Source organism: Lathamus discolor, chromosome 12 (genome assembly GCF_037157495.1).
Source record: "Lathamus discolor isolate bLatDis1 chromosome 12, bLatDis1.hap1, whole genome shotgun sequence".
In the NCBI taxonomy this organism is placed as follows: Eukaryota; Metazoa; Chordata; class Aves; order Psittaciformes; family Psittacidae; genus Lathamus; species Lathamus discolor.
In genome coordinates, this window is record NC_088895.1 from 11,833,800 (window position 1) to 11,853,459 (window position 19,660).

Sequence of the window (19,660 nt, forward strand, 5' to 3'; positions counted from 1 at the left end):
CCTGATCTGCTCATTGCTCTGCAGTGCACATTCCTCTGCAGAGCACATTCCTCTAATCAAAGGAAGTGCATTCTCCCATGATACAAAAAACCCAAATTCCTTGTTATATGCTTTCCCCTCACGTTGCAGATCTAGTTGAGGACATAGAACTACTCAAGATCTCACCTGTGCTCAAGAAAATAACATCACTTCTCAGCTTCTGGTTTGGGGCACATTTCTCAGAAGCTGAGTTTGTTGCTGTTCCATTACTATTTCTCCAACAAGTGACTGTTTCATCAGGAGCACGTCTCACTGAACGACTGTGGACATCTGGCACATAAATACTTAAAACAGGGAGCTCTCTCCTGAGCCCTAACAAGGCAGCCAGATGGGTATCAACTGGGGTGTGCACTCAGTTTCAGAGGGATGCCCACACATGTGGGGCCTTTCTGACAGCATTCACCAGTTCAAAAATATTACTGCAGAAGTTTATTTCCTCTGAAGAACAATTCAACACACACCGTAACTGCATCAGCAGCCAAACTACAGAGAGCTTCTAGCAGGGGAGTCTGGGAACACCGCTCACAGCCCCTGCAGCAGGCAACACAGCCCAGTGCCAAGGCACTGTCACCTACCGGTGCTTGTCATCATCTCTTTGTTTCTTGGAATCTCTTTCCCTGCTCCGGTCTCTATCCCTGTCCCTCCTGTCTCTGTCCTTCCTCTCCCTCCCTCTGCTCCTCTCCTCTTTAGAGTCCCTCTCGCTTTCACCCCAAGTCCACGACCGCTCCCTTTCTGGCCACCGCTTGTCTCTGCTCCTGTCGTGGTCTCGGTCCCTTGTTCTCCAGTCCCTTGATCCCTCACGAGACCAATTTCTTTTCTCTGCTGATCCTTCTCCATAGAAATCGCTTTTCATGTTTGGCAAATTGATGGGCTTTCGGAAAGGTCTGTCCCGTCCTCCGAACCGGAGCTGCCCGGATTCTTTTTTGCCTCCAAAACCACCTCCAAGCCTCCGAGGAATCCATCCTTTGAGAGTTCTTTCCAGTTCGAAGTCCACAAAGATCTCATGCTGATCGATAACCAGCCTGTTGGCGTCTCTGTGGGCCTTCATGAGGGCTCGCTCCTCCTTGTACTCAATAAATGCGTATCCCTTGGAAAACCCCGTGACCAGATCTCGAACCAGACGGAGCTTTCTGATGTCTCCATAGCGGGAAAACACCTCCTTTAACTTCTCTTCTGTTGTCTGAAGATTGAGCCTTGCTACAAACAGGGTGAGGTGAGGGTCTCCTGTAACTCCCTTGTTGGGTACATAGCGTGCCAGCATAGCCCTCCATATGGCACGGTCGTGGGGCTCCTCATCTGTGCCATCAATGCTCCCGGCTTTGAGCGGGTCATACTCCTTTGCAATGGGCGCCCAGTCATTCATCGTCTAGTGGGGGAAACCGCATAAAATACATAAAAATACAGACTCAGGTATCCTCATCCCAAAATCCCGAAAAGCGGGACCCACTTAAATAAACCAGCGATGCCGCTGGTGTTTGACTTCATCGCAGTCAACATGTCGGAGAGCCTGGAGCCGCCTCACGCTGAGGGAACCGGCCGCTGCGGCCTGGCCCTGCGGGCCCTACCCCGTACCCCGCTGAAGGAACCGGCGGCCCGCGGGCCCCTCGCCCGGCTGCCGCGGTCAGAGGCGGGGCAGCAGCGAGCCGGCTCTGTGCCCCCTTTCCCCGGCGCCGCCAACCCGAGCCGCTCCGCCATGGCGCCTGGCGAATGTGGCGTTACGGAGCCCGCGGTGCATTTACCTCCCTCCCTCCCCGCCCAGCTCGGTTCGGTGCCCACCCCGGCTCGGTGCCCACCCCGGTGCACAGCGACGGCTCGGCCGGCGGCACCGAAGCCGCCCGCGGCCCCTCACCGGCGGCGGAAGGCGGGGGAGCAGGCGGCGGCTCCTGAGGGGAAGGGGCAGGGCGGGAAGGGGCAGGGCGGGAAGCGCGGCCGGGCCGCGGCCTCCTCCATGGAAACCGCGGCCGGCGGGAGGGGCCGCTCTGCCCGCGGGGCCCGCCGGCAGCAGCGCCCGGCCCGGCCCGGCCGAGCCCCGGGGAGGAGGCTAGCGGGCGGGCATGCAGCAGGGCCGGGAGGAGGAGCTGCAGGAGGAGGAGGAGGAGGAGGATGGCGGCCCGGAGAGGGCTCTGGAGAAGAGCCCGTTCGAGCTGACGGCCGGCGATGTCTATGACATCTCCTCCGTGGTGGGCCGCGACCTGCTGCAGCTCAGCAGCGGCCCGCGGGTGCCCGCCGCCCTGGCCCGGCTGCAGTTCAGGATCGTGAGGGTGCTGGAGATGCTGGAAGCGCTGGTGAGCGAGAGCAGCCTCGCCGAGGAGCAGCTGCGCATGGAGCGGGACAGCCTGCGGCGGGAGCTGGAGCAGCTGCGGCGAGGGGCGGCCCGGGGGAGCGCCCCGCAGGTGGGTGCCCACCGTGCAACACCCGCCGTGCTGCACTGCATGGACGGGCGCCCGGCCCTGGGGCTGCGGCTTCGGGGCGGCACAACACGGTCGTGGCCTGTCCCCTCGGCCACATGCAGGTCCTGAACCCCATCCTAACACCCCATGGGGCAGACAATAGTGGTGCCGTTAACTGCCAGGCTCTTTACCGCAGCACAACAAGTCTCATAAAGTTCACTTCTGGTCTTTCTAGAAGGTCTTGAAGCCGTTTCCTGAGCAGAGACCTTCAGGGTTGTGGCAAGGCACAGCGCTGTGGATCCCTCACTTCTGTTTCCCTTTTGTGACTAACCGCTTGGTGCTGTGCTAGTGAAGTTCACACACACGGACATGTTTTCAGCACACAAATCCACCGTTGCTCAGCTCTCACACAGCACTGGTCCCATAAAAACAGCTTGCCATAGGTGCAAACACTAAAGCTTTGTTTCTCTCAAAGAGAAACTGGTGTCTGTGACCCAAAAAGCAATTGCCACAAAGGTCTTAAATGAGGAAAGGAGAATTCAGTTCTTACCTCTATCTGCCACAGAGTTTTGCTGTGATATTAGACAGATTGCTCAGCCTTTCTGGTCATCAGAAGAGCAGATAAAAGCAGCTTCTTGGCAAAGTAGATTGCAAATTCTTTGGGACAGAGGCTTTGGTTGCAGCCCGTCACAGTCAGGCCCTGTACTGGCTGGGAAATGCAGTCACCAAGGGAATACAAAAATAGTAAGAAAAGCTCTAATTAATTGCTTGGAAAAAAATCAGGATTCTGACGAAATCCTACTAGTTCTAAGAATTACTGCATATTCATAAAATTAAGAGGGTTTACTCTAGGAGTGCCTTGGGTTTGACAGGTCACAAGGTGATGACCACCACCGTTTGTTTTACAGCTCAGCCTTGGACCAGATAAAATAGTCATAGACCTCACAGACCCCAATCGCCCCCGGTTCACACTGCAGGAGCTGCGAGATGTGCTGCAGGAGCGTAACCAGCTGAAAGCTCAGCTTCTGGTGGTGCAAGAGGAGCTACAGTGCTATAAGAGGTCAGCAAAGAACTAATAACAACTCCTATAAGCTTATAAGATCAGAATGTTGCAGGTATGAGCACTTAGATTGGGCTGGGCACTGTCCAGATGGGATAAACATTGTACTCCCAAAACCCTACAAATGAGTAAAGGAAAACAGGGAAACGAAGTCTCTATGCATCATACTTTAAAAATCAGCTTGCTCTTACTCTGCACAGTTCACAGCCTGCTCCTGTAACCTATATAAATTACTCCCACTCCACACACAAGCTAGGTTCTCACGCACATGAATTCACCTCTGCAGTCACAGCAGCCGCATGCACACTCTTCCTGTCTAACGCCACATACCAGAAAGCACGGGGGTTTCCATCTCTTTAGTCAAAAATCTCCTTCTTCCTCCAGCTTGCCAAAGGGGACGTTAGCTTAGCTACTGTTCCTTTGCTCTTCCACTGGGTATGGATTGATCCAGAAAGAATATTAAGCTCTTTCATCATCATTTAAGATCAGCTGTGGAGTTTTTGTTTTAAGACCGCCACCGGAGGGTTGTGTGAGGTACCTGAACTGTGCCAAACAAGGACTTTTTTGGGCAGGGTTTTGGTCTAGAAATCCAAGTGAATCAGTTTGAGCCCAAGGACGGGATGCAAGAAGGACCTTGCTACAAATTTCCTTCACCCCTAAGGCTGCTCTGTTCCTCATCTGTATTATCAAGTCTTTGGGGCAAGAAGCTACTTCATCTAGACACAAAATGTCTGAGTGCATTGGATCTCAGTTGAGATGCCTCAGCAACACCCTGTTAGATACAGTAACCCACCCTTTGCCTTGTCTGTAACAGGCAGGTTAAGCCAGGAAGTTAATCTAAGTTTACAAACTGCTCAACAGGACTTCTCACAGCACGACACCACACTGCTCCCCCTGCTCCGCTGCCTGCCTTTCCTGTGTGCCCACTGCAATGTCTTCATGCTTTGACTTCCCAGCTGCGTTACACAGTGTGTTACAGGCCAAGTTAAACATTAACAGTATGAATGTTTCAGGTTTTGAGCGATGTAAGCCACAGTGCTGTGCACCTAAAGGCCTGCTTTTCAATTCAAGTAATTCTACATGGTTATCTCTGTGTACAAGATTACATCTTAAACCAAATAACCACCTTCCCTATAAAAATGCAGATAAAATCCTAATTACAGCTGTATGGCCATAAAGAGTAGCTGTGCAGTGGAAGAGCATAACTATATGTTCTAAAATGGCTTGTGTATATTGGAAATAAGTTGTACATAGCACAAGGTAACTGATGTCCTTACGCAGAACGACTGAAAATGACTGATGTTTGGGGATTGCACACAAATCATGATTTCTGAGTAGAAGCTGGATCTGCAGTCTCCGAACAGCTCATAGTCCATTTTCTCTAAGAGGAGAATCTGTCCCAGAATCATCCCATGCCTGATGTCACACCAGTTTCTAGATACTCTCCTGTATTTGTACTTCCAAGGTCCAGACGAGTGTTGCTTTGCTACTTCCAGCCTTCAGCTACTGCAGGCACACACTTTGGTCCTCTCAGCTCTCGAGATAAATGAGGTCGGCTCAGGACAGCAAACTGGCACGCTGTGAAAACAGTGTTGTGTGTCAGCTGGTAAAATCTATCCCCATTCCAAGCCAGGGGAACATCTCTTGGTAGAACTGAAGCTTTTGCCTAAAAGAGGTGGCTACAACCTTGCAGAGTGTAGCAGCAATGGAGTAAGATGATGGAATCTACTTTTCCTCTGTAGGATGGGCAGAAGAACAGGCAGATGTCCTGCAGGGAAGCTGGGAATCTCCCATCTGTTCCCTGCTGCACAGTGGGAGCTTTCATGGCTGCACCAAAGGTGCCACAGATCCACCCGTGCAGAAATTCACCATTTGCCTCTGCACCCTACTATTATCTTTGGGCTTTGTACAAATCCAACACGTAATTACACTTCCCTGTCACACCTATTCATGATATTTGATGATGATATTCACACTGTTTGCCATTCTGCCTATGTGGAGAAGTGAGCTCATTACCTTTATAGTGTTCTCATTAAAGCACAGCCTAAGCAAAATTATGTTACAGTACTTAGGGAAAATAAGAGTAATTCATTACAATAGGCCAGGCTGCTGCTCCCATCCTGTGAAGGGTTTTAGATGCACAAAAAGCCACAAAAAAAAAATAAAGCCACAAAAACTAAATAAATAAACCCACTTCTGTTCCCAGTGGGATCATCCAACAGAGAAAGGACCAAACTGAAGAACTGGCAAAAGAAGCTAGGGGCAGCAGCTCTGGCCCCAGCAAGGCCAGCGAGGAGAAGACAATCATCAAACGGCTGTAAGTTTGTGTCTGCTTGTTACTTTCAGGGAGAACATGGCAAGCTTTATGCTTGGTGAATCCAGGGATGAATTCTGAACTTTAGCCTACTTGGCTGCTTATTGTTTTCTCCTCCTCTCCCTGCAAAATTAAAACCCGATAGAGCAATCCTTTCCTGTGGAAAAAGCACTCCATAGGATGCAGCCTCCACCCAGGCCAGTGGGGCCTCACTATTTTTTTCTAGGAAAAATAAGCATTTCAGAGGAAAACTATGTGCCCCTGGCCTCCCCTGCTAGCACACACAGCCTGTGCTGTGGGAACACGCTGGCTGGCCCTGGAGGCTCCCACTGGACAAGGCAGCCGCACGCAGTACCCACACGCTCAGGCCGCATCCCTAAAGTTCCCCAAAATAGCAGAACACATTGACAGAGCCACCTTTTCCAGTTGTACATTGTTGTTGTTTCCTTTTTGTTGTTGTAGTTTTATTTCTCTTTTTTTAGGTTCTCTTTTAAACATAGAAAATGAGCATCCTCAAGAACTCAACCACTTCTGCGCAGAACTGGAGCTGCTGCGAGCCACCAGGGTGTTGGAGGGGTTGATGACTGGAAGCAAATCACTTACTGTAGAGAATAAGCAGTCTCATCAAAATCATGTTGTACAATATTCTCTCAGAATAGATTTTACTTGGCTTTTTTAGAAACTGTTTGACACGTTTTGTATTTATCTTAGATTCCTGCCAGATGTTTCACAGATGTAGAAAATAAATGTTTATACAACGGTGGTTTTTATTCTTATTAAAAGAGCCTGTGGTGACGACTTTTTACAAGGGCACATAGTGATAGGACAAGGGGGAATGGTTTTAAGCTGACAGAGGGGAGATTTAGGTTACACATTAAGAAGAAATTCTTCCCTAAGGCACTGGCACAGGGTGCCCAGAGAAGCTGTAGATACCCCATCTCTGGCAGTGTTTACGGCCAGGTTGGACGGGGCTTGGAGCAACCTGCTCTAGTGGAAGGTGTCCCTGCCCATGGCAGGGGGTTGGAACTGGATGAGCCTGCAGGAGGAAGATACTTGTTAAGAGACACACACCATTCACAGAGGAGCACTGGGAAAGAGGAACCCATTTGGGCTGCAGCCTCTACTGCTCTTATGCAGAAAGTTACCTTACACTAAGATAACCGCTTGAAGAAAACCCCAGTACTGCTTTTTGTTGTGTGTCTTTACATCAGATGGGCAATACACAGGCAGCAGATGCCTGTCACACCCCACCTCAAAAAATGAAGATGAAGTTGGGCTGCAACACAACCCCTGCCCAGGCAGGAGTGGCTTTTTGGGGTCAAGATGGAAGACAGCAGCAGAGAGCATAGTAAGGGAATAAATGCTCCTGCATCATGCTCTGCCCACAGGAAGCAGTGATGTCTTCTCAGAGGTGCAGACATGCTCAAACTGGAACAGATGCACCAAACACTCCATTTTTGACAGCTAAAGGGCCCCTATGGTACACAACTGTATTTTTCATAAGCTCTGTTCTTTTAATCAACTGTCACAAACAGTGTATTAGCCCCAGTAATGAGATTTATCCCTAGTGAAGCATATGGGACAAACAGAGGCATAGTAAAAGAAATGTGAAAGATACTGATTAGGTTCCACATTTAGAAGAGTAGAATTTCCAGAGCAGACAAGTCTGAACAGACATAAAAAGGGCAGTGACAGGTATCAAACCATGATCTGACTCCCTTCAGAAGTAAAAGTAGGCTCTGAAATCTTTTGATTCCCTCTCATACAAGAGCAGCATGAAAAATATAGGACACTTCATTGTGCATCTGCTCAGATGCACAGTGTGCACATGGCTTAGCAGAACTGTGGACTCTTCAAAAAACAATCTGTTAGCAACTGTACATTAGCAAAGCAACATCACAGATGTCTGACCTGAGCAAGCTGGATTAGCTGGGGCACACAACTGCTGAAGTCATTTTGCCATCTTCAGAATACTCATAAGCCTTGGCTGTGTCCCTGTGATGTATTTTCTAGAGCATGGAAGCAGGGAAGGAAGTTACTGTATATCCTTAGCACAGGCTTTGTGTTTAGAGAAAGAAAAGCAAAAAGACCCAGTCATGCATCAGCAACAGCCAGGATACACCCCCAAGCTGAAAAGAGATGTTTACCTATGCTCTGAGCTCCATCCTCTTCTGGGGTTTATCCAGGGATGCACTTTCTGATCTCCTTTAAAAGGGGAGGGGGAATTATGTCCCCAAACACGCCAATCACTCTACGAAGTCTTAATGAAACAACTTCGGGTAATAAACTGCACAAATTACACAGAGCTGTGCAAAAGTAACAGCCTTCTACAGAGGCACAGCACACTCTGCTGTAGCCTTAGGCCACTCTGCACTTAGGGGAAGGAGACAATAATGAAAGCTGAAATTATTCTTTACAGTTTACCACTTAAGATGTGTTTTATAAAAAAAGTGGGAGTATTTGATATATATATATGTGATCTCGATATATTAGTTTCTAAAAAAGTAAAGCATACATATGCAGTGCAACATCAGCTTTATTACCATCTTCCAATGCAGTGCTACTTGATTACCAGTTAAGCATTTCAGAGAAGACAATTTTCCTATTATATAAAACAGGGAGAAATCTTCCTCTTTCTTGTTTACAAAAGTGATGTGGAAGAACAGAGGTTTTAAGCTATTCAACCTGATAGAGAACAGGCAAATGCTTATATAAAATAAAGAGAAAAAAAAAACCAACCACATTTCATTCCAATTTTGACTAAAGGGAAGTGCTCTAGTACAGGAGGATCCTGTACACACTGCTGTAGTCTCTGCTACCAGAGACCGAGACCAGGGAAGAGTCAGTGCCAACTCAAATGAGTCTGCCAAGGAAGCTTATCTGTAACTCATATATGTAAGGTAACAGGTCTCCAGTTAATTCCTCAGAAATGGTGAACACACACAGGCCAGCCCTGACCTTGTATTAAGTAGTAAATAATATAAAGCATTTAATGGTTAATTTTCACAGCTTTCTTTCAAATGCTAATGATCTGCAATGGAGACAGGTACTATAGCAGCCACTTCATCAATAATAAATATATTCTTTATTTTACAGAGACATTGTCTTCAAGTTTTTAATTTAAAAAATACATCACTAAGCCACCTCTCTTGCTGCTGGAGCATACAACCAGGATGTTGTTGCTATCTGACCTATCACATAGGCAAGCATCTAAGATTGTCCTAGAGGGCATTAGCTGGAACAGCAGCAGCCTTCAAGACGTGAGGAATAGAAGACATTAACAGAGCCACAGATCCCTTGCTGACCCCTTCCAGCAGCAAGCGTGGCTGATGGCTCACAGCCATTTTCATCTACACACATGCCAAGCCTGCCTTGGCAAAAATTCCAACTGGTAAGAATTCATCTTTAACATAAAGGACCTGCATTGTATTGCCCGCCTATATCACAGATTTGGTTCTCCAACAGTAACGTTACAAACATCTGCAAGATGCTGAGCACTCAACTCCCATTTAAGACAGTGGGACCATGCTGACAGACCTACAGGACCAGGCAATAAGGAATCTACTTTCTTCATTGCATCAACTCCATCATTACAGTTTGAAGCTGCATATGAAGATGACTCCTATTTTTGGAAGCGCTATGCTCTACTTCAAGCATTCACAGTAAATAAATAGCTTCTGATGTGGCTAATTAGCATAGGAAGGTAATAAAAAAATTTTTGGAGAGAGCTTTTCCTCCTTAAAAATCGTCTGGAAGACACCTCCAAGAACCAGCCATCAGCTATAAAAAGGTACCTTCTTCAATGTAGAAAACAAGTCATGTCAAACATCGATTCTCACTGTGAAGATAGAACTTCACACTTCTATTCAGTATCAACCCAGCCTATCAAAATCCATCCTCCTTTGGCTTGGAGTCATTTCTCTAAAGAAAGCAGCCAATTTGACCATGGATTCCCCCTCAGCACCAGTGCATTTAAAGTTCACTGCCAACATGAGATACTGGAAGAACTGGGTCCCTATCACAACTTATTTGAGAACGATAGTAGCATCCATCTCAGAGAAGCCTGTCAGCACCAGGCTGTAAGAAGCAGTCTGACAAGCAGTGTAGCCACTGGATGTACGAGTCAGAGTACGAAAGTACATCTGCTGTCCTAGAGCTAATGCCAAATTCATCACCCCACAAAGTGGAGCACAAGATTTCATTGCAAAAGCAGAAGCACAACCCAAGTGGTTAAGTTTCTGCGGAAGTCTTTGACTGCATGCTCAAGTGGCACCGGTCACTATGCAGAAGTACTCAAATTTTAGGAAGGGTTTCCTTTTATAATATAAAAGGGTTTGGCAATCTAAGATCAATTATTCAAGCCTGCCTGGAAAACTGTAATAGGCATTTAAATACTGCAAAGCAAAAAGGTAGCCTTTTAGGAGCTCAGAACACCATAAGCAGTCCACTAAGAAAGCTGAAGGAAGTGAGGACGGGGGAAAAAAAAGCTATCCACTGACTCCTTGTAGAGCCAGTGGACCCACTCAGTCCAAAAAAAAAAAAACAAAAAAAAAAAACAAAAAAACCCAAACCAAGATGAAGAATTAGTGTTTCAGCCATGGATGAGCTTCTATGGAAGCTTTGCTTCTGTCTCCATAGTCGTACAACAGTTCTTCACCTGCTTTAATGTCTCTGGAAGCTATGAGTATGAGATGAGGCACGCCGTCAATGTCATGAAGCTTTGTTTGACAATTGCCACATTTGCTGTGATTAATCAGTCTTCCCAAGCGATTAGTTTCTTTTGTAGCATCAACACTGAAAGAACAAGAACAGAATGCAGGATTGCTGCATATCACACAGTCATGATGTGGCCAAAACCCAAAGTGCAAATCAGATAAAGAACGAGGAATCCACACAGGGCTTGAAACAATGAAGGAAAACCAGAATATATTCATATGATTAAACAGACTGCACATAATATGGCATGTAGATAAGCTCCCAGAAGTGTTTAAGTTGGCACAAAACCCTGGAAACGGAAAACTATGGACTGTGTCTTTGAGCTGCCTGTTTCCAAGCAGCTCTCAACTGTTCACAAGGAACAGCAGAATCCAGATGGAGAACACCACCAGAAACACCTTAAACACCCTCTCCTTAGGAAAGCTGTGTCCAAGCTGAGTCATACCCGCTGAGTAAGCCAGCAAGAGTCTCCACTCACAGAGAAGGCTGTGAATGTCTAAATACTAGATGCCCAGCTTCCAGGGATTGGATACTAAATCTTTAGTGCCCTTCTTTGCAGCTATCTTTATAGACTACAAGTCAGACACTTGGAGCATAGGGTACTGCCAAATAATTAATACACAGGTTTAGTGATGCACTCCAGTAGCATCAGACCAAGAAGAAAGAACAGTCCGAGTAGTTGCTTTGACAGAACTGGAGTTTGGGTCAAATGAAAGAGCAAGAGTGATAAAGCACACACATGGGATGGGTATCAGGCAATAGAGAAAGGAGAAGACTCAGTCACAAACAGCTCAAGGAGACCTTTCTCTTCCAGAGAGTTTGTCCATGCTGCTTTTCAAACAAGCTCCTTGCAACTCTGGAAAAGTAGTTAATTTTTCAGAGAATAAATTTAGGCAGAAGTCCATGGCAGAGCTGGAAGTCTCATCCAAGCAGATATAGCTCTCCCTATAGCTTGTGCTGTACTTCAGAGAATAGGCCTCTGAGTCACCTACCATTCCTTTTAGCCCAGAGGTACAGGATGCTCTTGGACCATGAAACAGCACGCAAAGGCTTCCTAATCCATGGTTCCCGTTAACTTTTTTTTGCATGAAACCAACAAGACTTCACAGCATTCAAAGCCTCTAATCACTCAGGTATCACACGTCAGGAAAGAGATGCTTACCAGTACGTTTTGCTGAGGTACTGAAAATAGTACATATAGCAGCCAGTGGATGGGTCTTGAGCATACACCGCTTCTCGCTTTTTAGCATCTGTGATCTCTATGAGATCCCCATGATATTCAACTACAAATTCTCCTCGATTAAATTCTTTAGTAGCAATTACTCCTCTCCCTTTGCCATCGATGTAATCAATCTGTCAAGTTGAAAAGAAAATCAGCTGGGAAATTAGAGAGTATTTACATGATTGCAAATAGGCTGTTTACTAGGGAGTCAGGGATTTGTCAGTCAAAATTGCTACCACAGGGTATTGCAGACAAAGCCACAGAAGCACAATGCACAGCACTGTGGAAGAAATTTGGGAATACAGGAAGAAAAATAGGAAATATAGGAAGAAATGTGTGCTTGGGGGACACACTGAGTTACCAAGCATTTTGATACAAAGTCTTCTAATCAAAGAAATAAGAGTTACTTTAAGTAAACCATATACAGAGTTACCTTATTTTTCTTTCAAACTAACCATTAGCTGAGGCAGCTTGTTTATTTCAGGGTCACCATCATCATAGACAGGTTAAGAAGTAAGAGGAACAGAAAGATCACCCACAAGTATACTTCACTATTTCTGCCCTTGCCATTATCCCAAGAGCCATAATGAGGACCCACAGCGACTGGCTGTCAATGCGCTAAGAGAATTTGTTACCATACAGAGTGTGTAGACATGACAATTAAGATCCTGTATCAAACCCATTTCTAGAAACAAACCCAAGAAATGGGATACCAAAGGCAGCAAGTGCATTTTCAGTAAAGACTATAAAGCCCTCTCAATGTATTTATGACTGAGGCTGCACATATTCTTCAGAGACAAGTATCACCCATCCAGAAAGGAAGGTGTGCTTCAGTTTTGCTGCACTTTCATCTCACTACCAAGGAAATGCAGCAGCTCTGAGACAAAGTTCTGCTATTTTCTGCTTAAACAGATTAACAGCAACATACTGTGGTTACCTTCATTCCTTCTTCCTTTCCACTTGTAATTAGCTCATCTATTTTCCTCCTCTCCTCAGTCTGCAGAAGAAACAAGAACAAACAAAACCATAGTGTAGTTGATAGCTTTTGTAGTTCATTCTAGAGCTGAAGAGACAGTATCCGCTAGTTTTTCCAAACCATCCCATATCTTTAGCAAAACTGAATAGTAAAGAGACATATTTCTGCCCCCCATAATACACAAGCAGCTAGATTCTGTCCTAGAAGAACTGGATCAACATTTCCACATTTTCTGTTCTCTACAATACTTTCACCACAACGCTGTTTGTATTTGGCCAGTGGATACCATTTACAGACAGTTACATCCTTTCTCAAGCGTCCCAGCAATATTATAAGCAATATACCAGCAATATTATAAGTAATATTATAAGTAATGTTACTTTAACAAGAAACACTACCTCCAATTCAGATTTGCTCTTCCTGGAACTTCTTCTAACTGGGTAATAATCTGTTACTTTTCGATTTGGTGTTCTTCCTTGTGTTCTAAGGGATGAGAGAAATAGAAAACACGTATTCAGGCTACTCGTGAAGTTACACCTCTAGGACAGAGGTAGCTGTAAGAAACTCTTATTTTCATTGGTATGTCGAAAGGTGATCAGTCAGTGTTTATCCAGAAGAAACTTGAAGTCAAAAGCTACATCCTCTTCTCTTCCCCACATTATTTTGCTACTCTAGTACTAAGTCTTTAATAATAAAAATGAAATGCTGCTGGAAACTACCCAATGGTCATGCTACAATCTGAAGCCCCTGTGCCATGCTTTGCCAGAAGGCACACTAAAATTTAGGTCATGAAAACTGCTTGGAAAGGAGCTTATTAATGTTAGGTCACATCACTCTGGTATAAGGAGAAAGCATCAGCCCAGCCAGGAGGCCCTCAACTGTTCTGTTTCTGTCCACAGAGAAGTAGGTCTTAATAGGTCATTAATTTCTTTTTCTGTAGGTGACCAGCAAGTATTTCACTGGAGATAAGATACACCAGCCCTGCCTTCTAGAAAACCGTAAGTCCTCTGCAAGATAGAGAAATACTTTGCGTGCTATTTCTATATTTCAAACATGTTATTCTTGAGAAACCAAAGAAGTCACCTTGAAGATTTCCTACCCCCAACAAAATCATTTGCTTTGATTACAAAAAGGCAACAAGAGTAACATTAATTATGGGTCCGACTGTAGTTCCTGAAGGAAAAACATAGATCAAAGCTTCCTGGTGCAAAAGGACACACAGAAGAAATGCATTTATAACTCCAGAAGTCACTTACTTTCTCCTTGGTCCACGTTTTGCTTTAACCATCTTTTTCTGAGCTGGCTTTGCATTTGCCTCATCAGCACAGTCTGACGGTAGAGGCGTTTTTTGAGTTTCTACAGTTCCTTGGTTTTGATCAGAGGAGTGCACTGAAGTATCGCACCCACCTTCTTTGTCCTTCTGGTCTTCTGGTTTCATAGCACCTTCAATTATATCGCCACTCTTCTTTCTTCCTGCTGATGGGAAAACAAAGTAAGGCTCTGAACTTGGGATCACTACACTAGAGCGCTTTAAATGAATTCCAGTATTTTCTAGTCCAAGTTTCTAGTTCCATCAAACAGGATAAGAGGAAGGGAATGATACAACCTCTTTCTTTAGAACACAGACAAGCTGTTACTCAACTTTTAACTAGTCATTGTTACAGCACATATAGTAGAGAGGGAGGAGGGGTAAGGAAAGAAAAAGTTAAACAGAACCCAGGTGCTTTGTCATGTTAAGTTTGCAACTCAATTTTCCAAACCCGAACATGCAGCACCTCCAGTGCAGTGCTTGAGACAACTGCAGTTTACCACCCAGTGCCTCTGGCATACTAAATGACAAGTTGCCATAAGCTAATCAATATCCTGCAGTGGAGAAGGAGAGGAAGCCTTTCTGGATCCCACACTATGGTGATCAATAGATGCAGATATTGGTACCAAGTGGCCAACACCACTCAGACAAAATACACCAGAGCTCAAGGGGTGGCACTTATAAGAAGTCTACCCCACAAACAACCAACATTTTCTTGGTTGCATGCATCCTACATTTATATGACCACATCCTCCTTCTCACTTAACTGATTTAGAGGTAGGTGAGCCTAGTTTAAAGCTAAATAAAGTTTTTATGTAAGGCAAATCCCCAGGTTTAACAGACACATCTGCTGAGACAGATGTTTCCATCTCCCTGGAGAAATGACACACAGCTACAAGGCCACAGCAGTGGGACAAGCTGTGTGAAGCCATCTTCACTTTCTTGTCAAAACTGGGGACCTAAATTTGGAGCTAAAGGCCTCAAGTTTCCAGAAAACCTCTCACTCACTGTGTGGAGTGGGACTTAAAATACCTGCTTGCTGAAAGTGCTTGCATCAAAATGCTTTGACAAATTACCAAGGTTATTAAATGTGCCTTTAAACACAAGCCAACTTTTTTCTTAGCTCCTCCATAATGTTATAGAATATTCCCATTTCTAGTCACTACAACGAGGCATCCCTAAAGCCTGTCACTCAGCATCCACAGTGTGTGCTCCTCATTCTTACTGACTTTATTTCATTCTAAAAATGTAAGCATTTTCTTTTGTAAGTGCCTCTACCTCATACCTGATGTGACTTTTAAATTGCCTTTATAAGAGTTAGTATAAAGTAGTTAAATGATTGAATAAACTGGTTTTAGGTAATAAAACACCAAAAAATATAGATAAGCTGCCAAACACTGACCTGAAGCAGCATAGTGATAGAACTGGAGATTAAGGCATATTGACAATGCAATCATAAGCTTTTTACAGCCACAGAGACAATACAAACACAGCCAGACAAAAGAGATGAAGAAAACTGCCTGATAAACCCCTGACCTAAGTTCTGAGAAGGATAAGGACAAACTCATCTTTGTAGAGTCCCAGTTTACTGACAGAGATGTAGGACTGGGAAAGCAACTGGGTCAGCAGAGCTGCGTGGCCTTCTTGACTGCATATTTAAGTTCTCCAATGGGGGGGTGGAGAGAGCACATTTAACAGGGTGAGCAATCCAAAAAAAAAAAATCAATCTTACCATTTCCTTTCCTGCAGGTTTTGTTTAGTGTTTTGCCCTGACATTTCACCTCGTGATACATGACAGAGTTCTCTTCTTGAAGCGGGGGGCGAGCACCAGGAGTTTTGGAAGGATTCAGGTAGCTGTAGATTTTGGATTGACCAATAAACACATTCTCCTAAAACAGACCCACACAAACATCATACGTCATAGAGATGTTGGGAACTTTGAGCTGGTATCCACAACACACTGCAGAGAGCTGATGTGTTGATATGTATTACACTGCTTTAATGCATCATCCTTGCTACTGTTGCTATTTCTACTAAGTGAAAACATAACAGTGTTAAACACTCAGAGCACTTTACTAATGCAAACTCCCAGTTCAAGAGGACTTTCACATGAGATGTGAAAGGATGGGGTAGTCACAACTAACTCCAGTCTCCACCCTGTGTTTCACAGTATGAACTCTGGTGATAAAAAACAACCCCAACCCAGAGCTCCTCAGGAAGAAGGCAGCCTCAAAGAGTGCAAGCCAAAAAAAATACACATAACACAGCAAAAATCACCGAAGCCTAGAACATACCTCTCATAGCCAGAGAGCTATGAGCTTACCAAAAGGCTCTCAAGAGGTGTCAGATGTTACAGCAGTTAATTATATGCTCTACTAGCACTGCAGAAGATGGGAATCAGTTTTATAGAGTCTACCTTGAGTGACACCTCCCAGTGAGGGCTGGGAGATCAACAGCACTTTTAATCTGTTGTATTGCACAAAATGAAGTGTAAAAGTTGCTCACAGCAAAAGAAGCTTTAGAGAGTCCTCACGCTTATGTCCAGCCAGGAGAATGGTAAAACCTGCTGGCATAGTCAAACACCTCAGAGAGCGGGGTTTGTGCACTGGCTCAGGCTTCAGGAGCACCAAGAAAGAGGGGTATCAAGTTAAGCACAGTGTATAGGAGTCATGTCACCTTTGCTCTTACAGTCCCCTGCCACCTCGCCTAATCTGGGTGTACAGCATATGGAGGTGACAGGGATTTCAACCATTAAATCTCAGCCTCTGCACAAGCAGATGTAACTTGGCCAGAATGAGTTTCTCTTGGCTATATTTTGATTCAACTAAAAGCAATTTTCGGACATTGCGAGCCAGTTAAAACAACAAAAACATGCATTCATGTATTTTAAAAAGCACACAAAGATTCCCATTAGTTAAAAAATAGCTCCAATATAGCCAGCTAAACAAGTGCTCCAGTATAGTCACATAAACACTAAAAAAGTAAACAAAGCACACCACAGAATATATGGGATCATTTTAATAATTAACATAATCATGTGCAACAAACAATTCACATGCAAAATAAGACCAGTTGGAAGCTCAAATCTTTGTCCACAAATGAACTTTACTAAAGGTTACAGTCACAGTAGAACAGCCTAGAAAAAGGCAAACTAGGTCACTCCCTGACCCCCAATATTTCTGAAAGGCCTACAAAAGACAAGAGATACTAAAAACTGGGGCTTTGAAGGAAGACACATTATGAAAACTCCAGTTTAACAACTGCAAGCAGCAAGCCCTGCACGGCCAAGTTGACAAGATTTAGCAAGGAGTTTAAATAAGGGCATTTTCCGAGAAATGCCAGAAGCATGAACTGCAGCAGTCCACCTGCCAGCACAGCCTTCTGGGTTTGCAAAGACCATGAACGGGAAACGAACAACTATTTTTTCAGCCTGGCTTTCTCTCGCGTTCCCAGCTCCCTGCCTGCTGTGCTCCTGGCGCTGAGACGAGGCTGCCACGTCTTTGTCTGTGCCAGCCTAGAGACCCTCGAGAGCAGAGGCTTTCCCAGCTCAGCACAGCATATAGGGACTGCTGAGGGGCTCTAGCATTAGATGCCATGGCCACAGTTACTTCCATAAAGAATTAAATCACAAGTGACGACCAACCTCCGGCCAGCCGACCGTAACAGAGGACGGGGGAGATGTCAAAGGGGAACTGCCAAGCCCGGGGCCTGGATGCTCGCAGCTACGAGGGGCCACGGGCAAACGCGGCAAGAGCCCGGTTCCATTGCGGGTTAAGCGATTTCTGAACGACGCGGGGAGCCCCCGCCGCCTGTGCCCAGAACCGCACAGTGCCGTGGGAGACCAGCACGCCCCGCGGAAGGAAGCGGAGAGCGCAGCCGACCGCCCCCCCCATGCTTACCCCACCGGCCCGGGGGCGGCCGGAGCCCTTCCTCTCGGCGCTCTCGGGTCTCGCCTCCTCCGCGCCGCCCGCCCGGGCCTTGGGCATGTTCCTCCCTAGGAGCAAGGGGGAAAGATCGGCGCCTGAGCCATGTCCGGCGCGGCCGCCCGCGGTCATCGCCCGTCCGCCGCGGCCTGCGCCATGTTTAAAGGGCTGGATGCGGCAGGGCGAGCCGCGGCGGCCCAGCCCCTTCCCGGCGAGCTGCGCACACTGCGCGGGGGAGGAGTCCCGCCGGCCCCGGCGCCCCGCACCTCCCGGGAGGAGCCTCCGCATCGCGGAGATTCCCCGCGCCGCCCGGCCCTAAGCCTAGCAGCGACAGCCCCTCCGCGCCCGGTTCCGTTCCGCTCCTCCGCGCACCTTTCGCCATGCCGGCGGCGGCGCGGCCCGGCGCCCTGCGGCCCTCCGCAGCCGGGCTGCCCCGCCGGTCCCCGAGGAGCTCCCCCGCCGAAGCCAACCGCTCCGCAGGGAGACGCCGCTCTCCCCTCGGCAACCCCATTGGCTTAACCACGTGCTGATCAGCGCCGCCGCGCCCCCTGATTGGCGTGCAGAGCCGCACCCCGCCCTCTCTCTGTCACACTGAGGTGGTCTCCGCTCCCGGGAACGGGGTTTAAATGTGCGTTCCCCGAGCGCCGATTGGCTCGTGCGAACAGCAACCGGCGCTCTGATTGGTAGCCCGGGAAGGAACCGCCCTTCCTCGGCAGGGCCCTGACACGTGGAGCGGGCGCCCCACTAGAGTGGGCTCTGCCGGCCCGGCCCGGAGCGGAGCGACGGCGGGCACCGGGGGTCCGCGGGGGGGCATCCCCGGGATGGGGTTTAAGTCTTAAGTCCATCCTTGCCTAGAGGACAAATGATGCTCAGGCCTGAGCCTCAACCCCTCCCGCTGTAACCCCGACGCGGTCCACAGGACGGCCCAGAAGCTCGGGGCAGGTCCAGCACATCTGCATGGAAATTAGCGCAGGACTCCAGAGAGTTAAGCAGCGTTATGGTGGGAGTGCACACAGCTTGTGACATGCTTGGTGTTCCTTCTCGGCCAGTGGATGTCATTGTGAGGTCACCCCACAGGACCTCCTCGATGTGCCATGTCAAGAACAACCATATTGAGCATCAGTGTATGAGTCGTCTCTTTTCTTATCTGTGTTAGCATTTTAGGGCTTCTCTGACTACCTGTGTGTGCCCAGGAGATGGATCCGTTGCATTGAGCTGACCCAGGGGCTACTGTCACAGGCGAACCACCTACTTCAGGATGGCAAAACGATGGAAAACTATGATTTTCCTTAACAACAATGCAAAAAGAGAAGAACCACTGTCAACTTCATCGAGGAATGCTCAGAAGGGACAGCCCTTGCAACCAGAGAGCGGGAGGCCACAGCTGCAGGGTTGGCAGCGGAAGCAGCCCCATGCTTCAGTCTGCCCTCTCCCCATGTCATGATAGCTCTCTGCTGAGACAGGCACTTTGGGAAAAGGAAAAAGAAACCCAGCTCTGCGTTGTCGCTGTAATTTACGATGTCTGTATCTTTGCTAACAAGGCGCATACAGTTTATGGCAAGGCAACATGTTGGTTTTGTGAACAACCTGTGCATCATGTCAATGAACTTCGTCCCTCAGGGCAGGTACCCTGAGCTCTCCAGAAGAGCATCAGAGCTATCAGGCAGACACTGGGCCTATTTTTCCATCCCAGTTCCCACTGTCCTTTTCA

The 19,660-nt window shown here is 47.0% G+C and overlaps 3 protein-coding genes across 15 annotated transcripts; 1 reads left to right on the forward strand and 2 right to left on the reverse strand.

Moving 5' to 3' along the window:
* Positions 1 to 453: 453 nt before the first annotated feature.
* SNRNP35 (small nuclear ribonucleoprotein U11/U12 subunit 35) lies at positions 454 to 2,997 on the reverse strand. 4 transcript variants are annotated; one of them, XM_065692878.1, is made up of 2 exons: positions 2,980 to 2,997; positions 454 to 1,405 (listed from the first exon to the last, which is right to left on the reverse strand). In XM_065692878.1, exon 2 carries the CDS (start codon positions 1,400 to 1,402, stop codon positions 611 to 613), a length of 792 nt encoding a protein of 263 aa, XP_065548950.1. In that variant the 5' UTR covers positions 1,403 to 1,405; positions 2,980 to 2,997; the 3' UTR covers positions 454 to 610. The 4 variants fall into 4 exon arrangements, with proteins under 4 accessions (XP_065548950.1, XP_065548948.1, XP_065548947.1 ...); XM_065692876.1 differs by lacking the exon at positions 2,980 to 2,997 and adding an exon at positions 1,889 to 2,161; XM_065692875.1 differs by lacking the exon at positions 2,980 to 2,997 and adding an exon at positions 1,816 to 2,161.
* On the forward strand, positions 1,971 to 6,561 carry RILPL2 (Rab interacting lysosomal protein like 2). The gene is made up of 4 exons (XM_065692879.1): positions 1,971 to 2,432; positions 3,338 to 3,489; positions 5,696 to 5,806; positions 6,286 to 6,561. The coding sequence occupies exons 1-4, from the start codon at positions 2,094 to 2,096 to the stop codon at positions 6,308 to 6,310; spliced, it is 627 nt and encodes a 208-aa protein (XP_065548951.1). The 5' UTR covers positions 1,971 to 2,093; the 3' UTR covers positions 6,311 to 6,561.
* On the reverse strand, positions 4,884 to 18,529 carry KMT5A (lysine methyltransferase 5A). Of its 10 annotated transcripts, none has more exons than XM_065692869.1 (10): positions 18,322 to 18,529; positions 17,926 to 18,020; positions 15,759 to 15,915; positions 13,974 to 14,193; positions 13,116 to 13,200; positions 12,679 to 12,738; positions 11,682 to 11,872; positions 10,461 to 10,597; positions 7,951 to 8,008; positions 6,248 to 7,812 (listed from the first exon to the last, which is right to left on the reverse strand). In XM_065692869.1, the coding sequence occupies exons 1-10, from the start codon at positions 18,458 to 18,460 to the stop codon at positions 7,755 to 7,757; spliced, it is 1,200 nt and encodes a 399-aa protein (XP_065548941.1). In that variant the 5' UTR covers positions 18,461 to 18,529; the 3' UTR covers positions 6,248 to 7,754. The 10 variants fall into 10 exon arrangements, 8 of the variants coding, with proteins under 8 accessions (XP_065548938.1, XP_065548941.1, XP_065548936.1 ...); XM_065692864.1 differs by lacking the exon at positions 18,322 to 18,529 and having other exon boundaries at positions 6,248 to 6,839; positions 7,715 to 7,812; positions 17,926 to 18,298; XR_010615662.1 differs by lacking the exons at positions 7,951 to 8,008; positions 18,322 to 18,529 and adding an exon at positions 5,046 to 5,067 and having other exon boundaries at positions 7,715 to 7,812; positions 17,926 to 18,296.
* Between the last annotated feature and the right edge of the window lie 1,131 nt (positions 18,530 to 19,660).

Bases quoted from the DNA above. Each gene is read 5' to 3' on its own strand.
- SNRNP35 (XM_065692878.1), bottom strand. From the start codon at position 1,402: ATGAATGACTGGGCGCCCATTGCAAAGGAGTATGACCCGCTCAAAGCC.
- RILPL2 (XM_065692879.1), top strand. From the start codon at position 2,094: ATGCAGCAGGGCCGGGAGGAGGAGCTGCAGGAGGAGGAGGAGGAGGAG. The intron at 2,433-3,337 runs GTGGGTGCCCAC...TTTGTTTTACAG, and splicing joins CCCGGGGGAGCGCCCCGCAG to CTCAGCCTTGGACCAGATAA. The intron at 5,807-6,285 runs GTAAGTTTGTGT...CTCTTTTTTTAG, and splicing joins AAGACAATCATCAAACGGCT to GTTCTCTTTTAAACATAGAA.
- KMT5A (XM_065692864.1), bottom strand. From the start codon at position 18,237: ATGCGGAGGCTCCTCCCGGGAGGTGCGGGGCGCCGGGGCCGGCGGGAC. The intron at 15,916-17,925 runs GTAAGCATGGGG...GGTCTGTTTTAG, and splicing joins GCCGCCCCCGGGCCGGTGGG to GAGAATGTGTTTATTGGTCA. The intron at 13,201-13,973 runs GTAAGTGACTTC...CTCATCCCTTAG, and splicing joins AAACGTGGACCAAGGAGAAA to AACACAAGGAAGAACACCAA.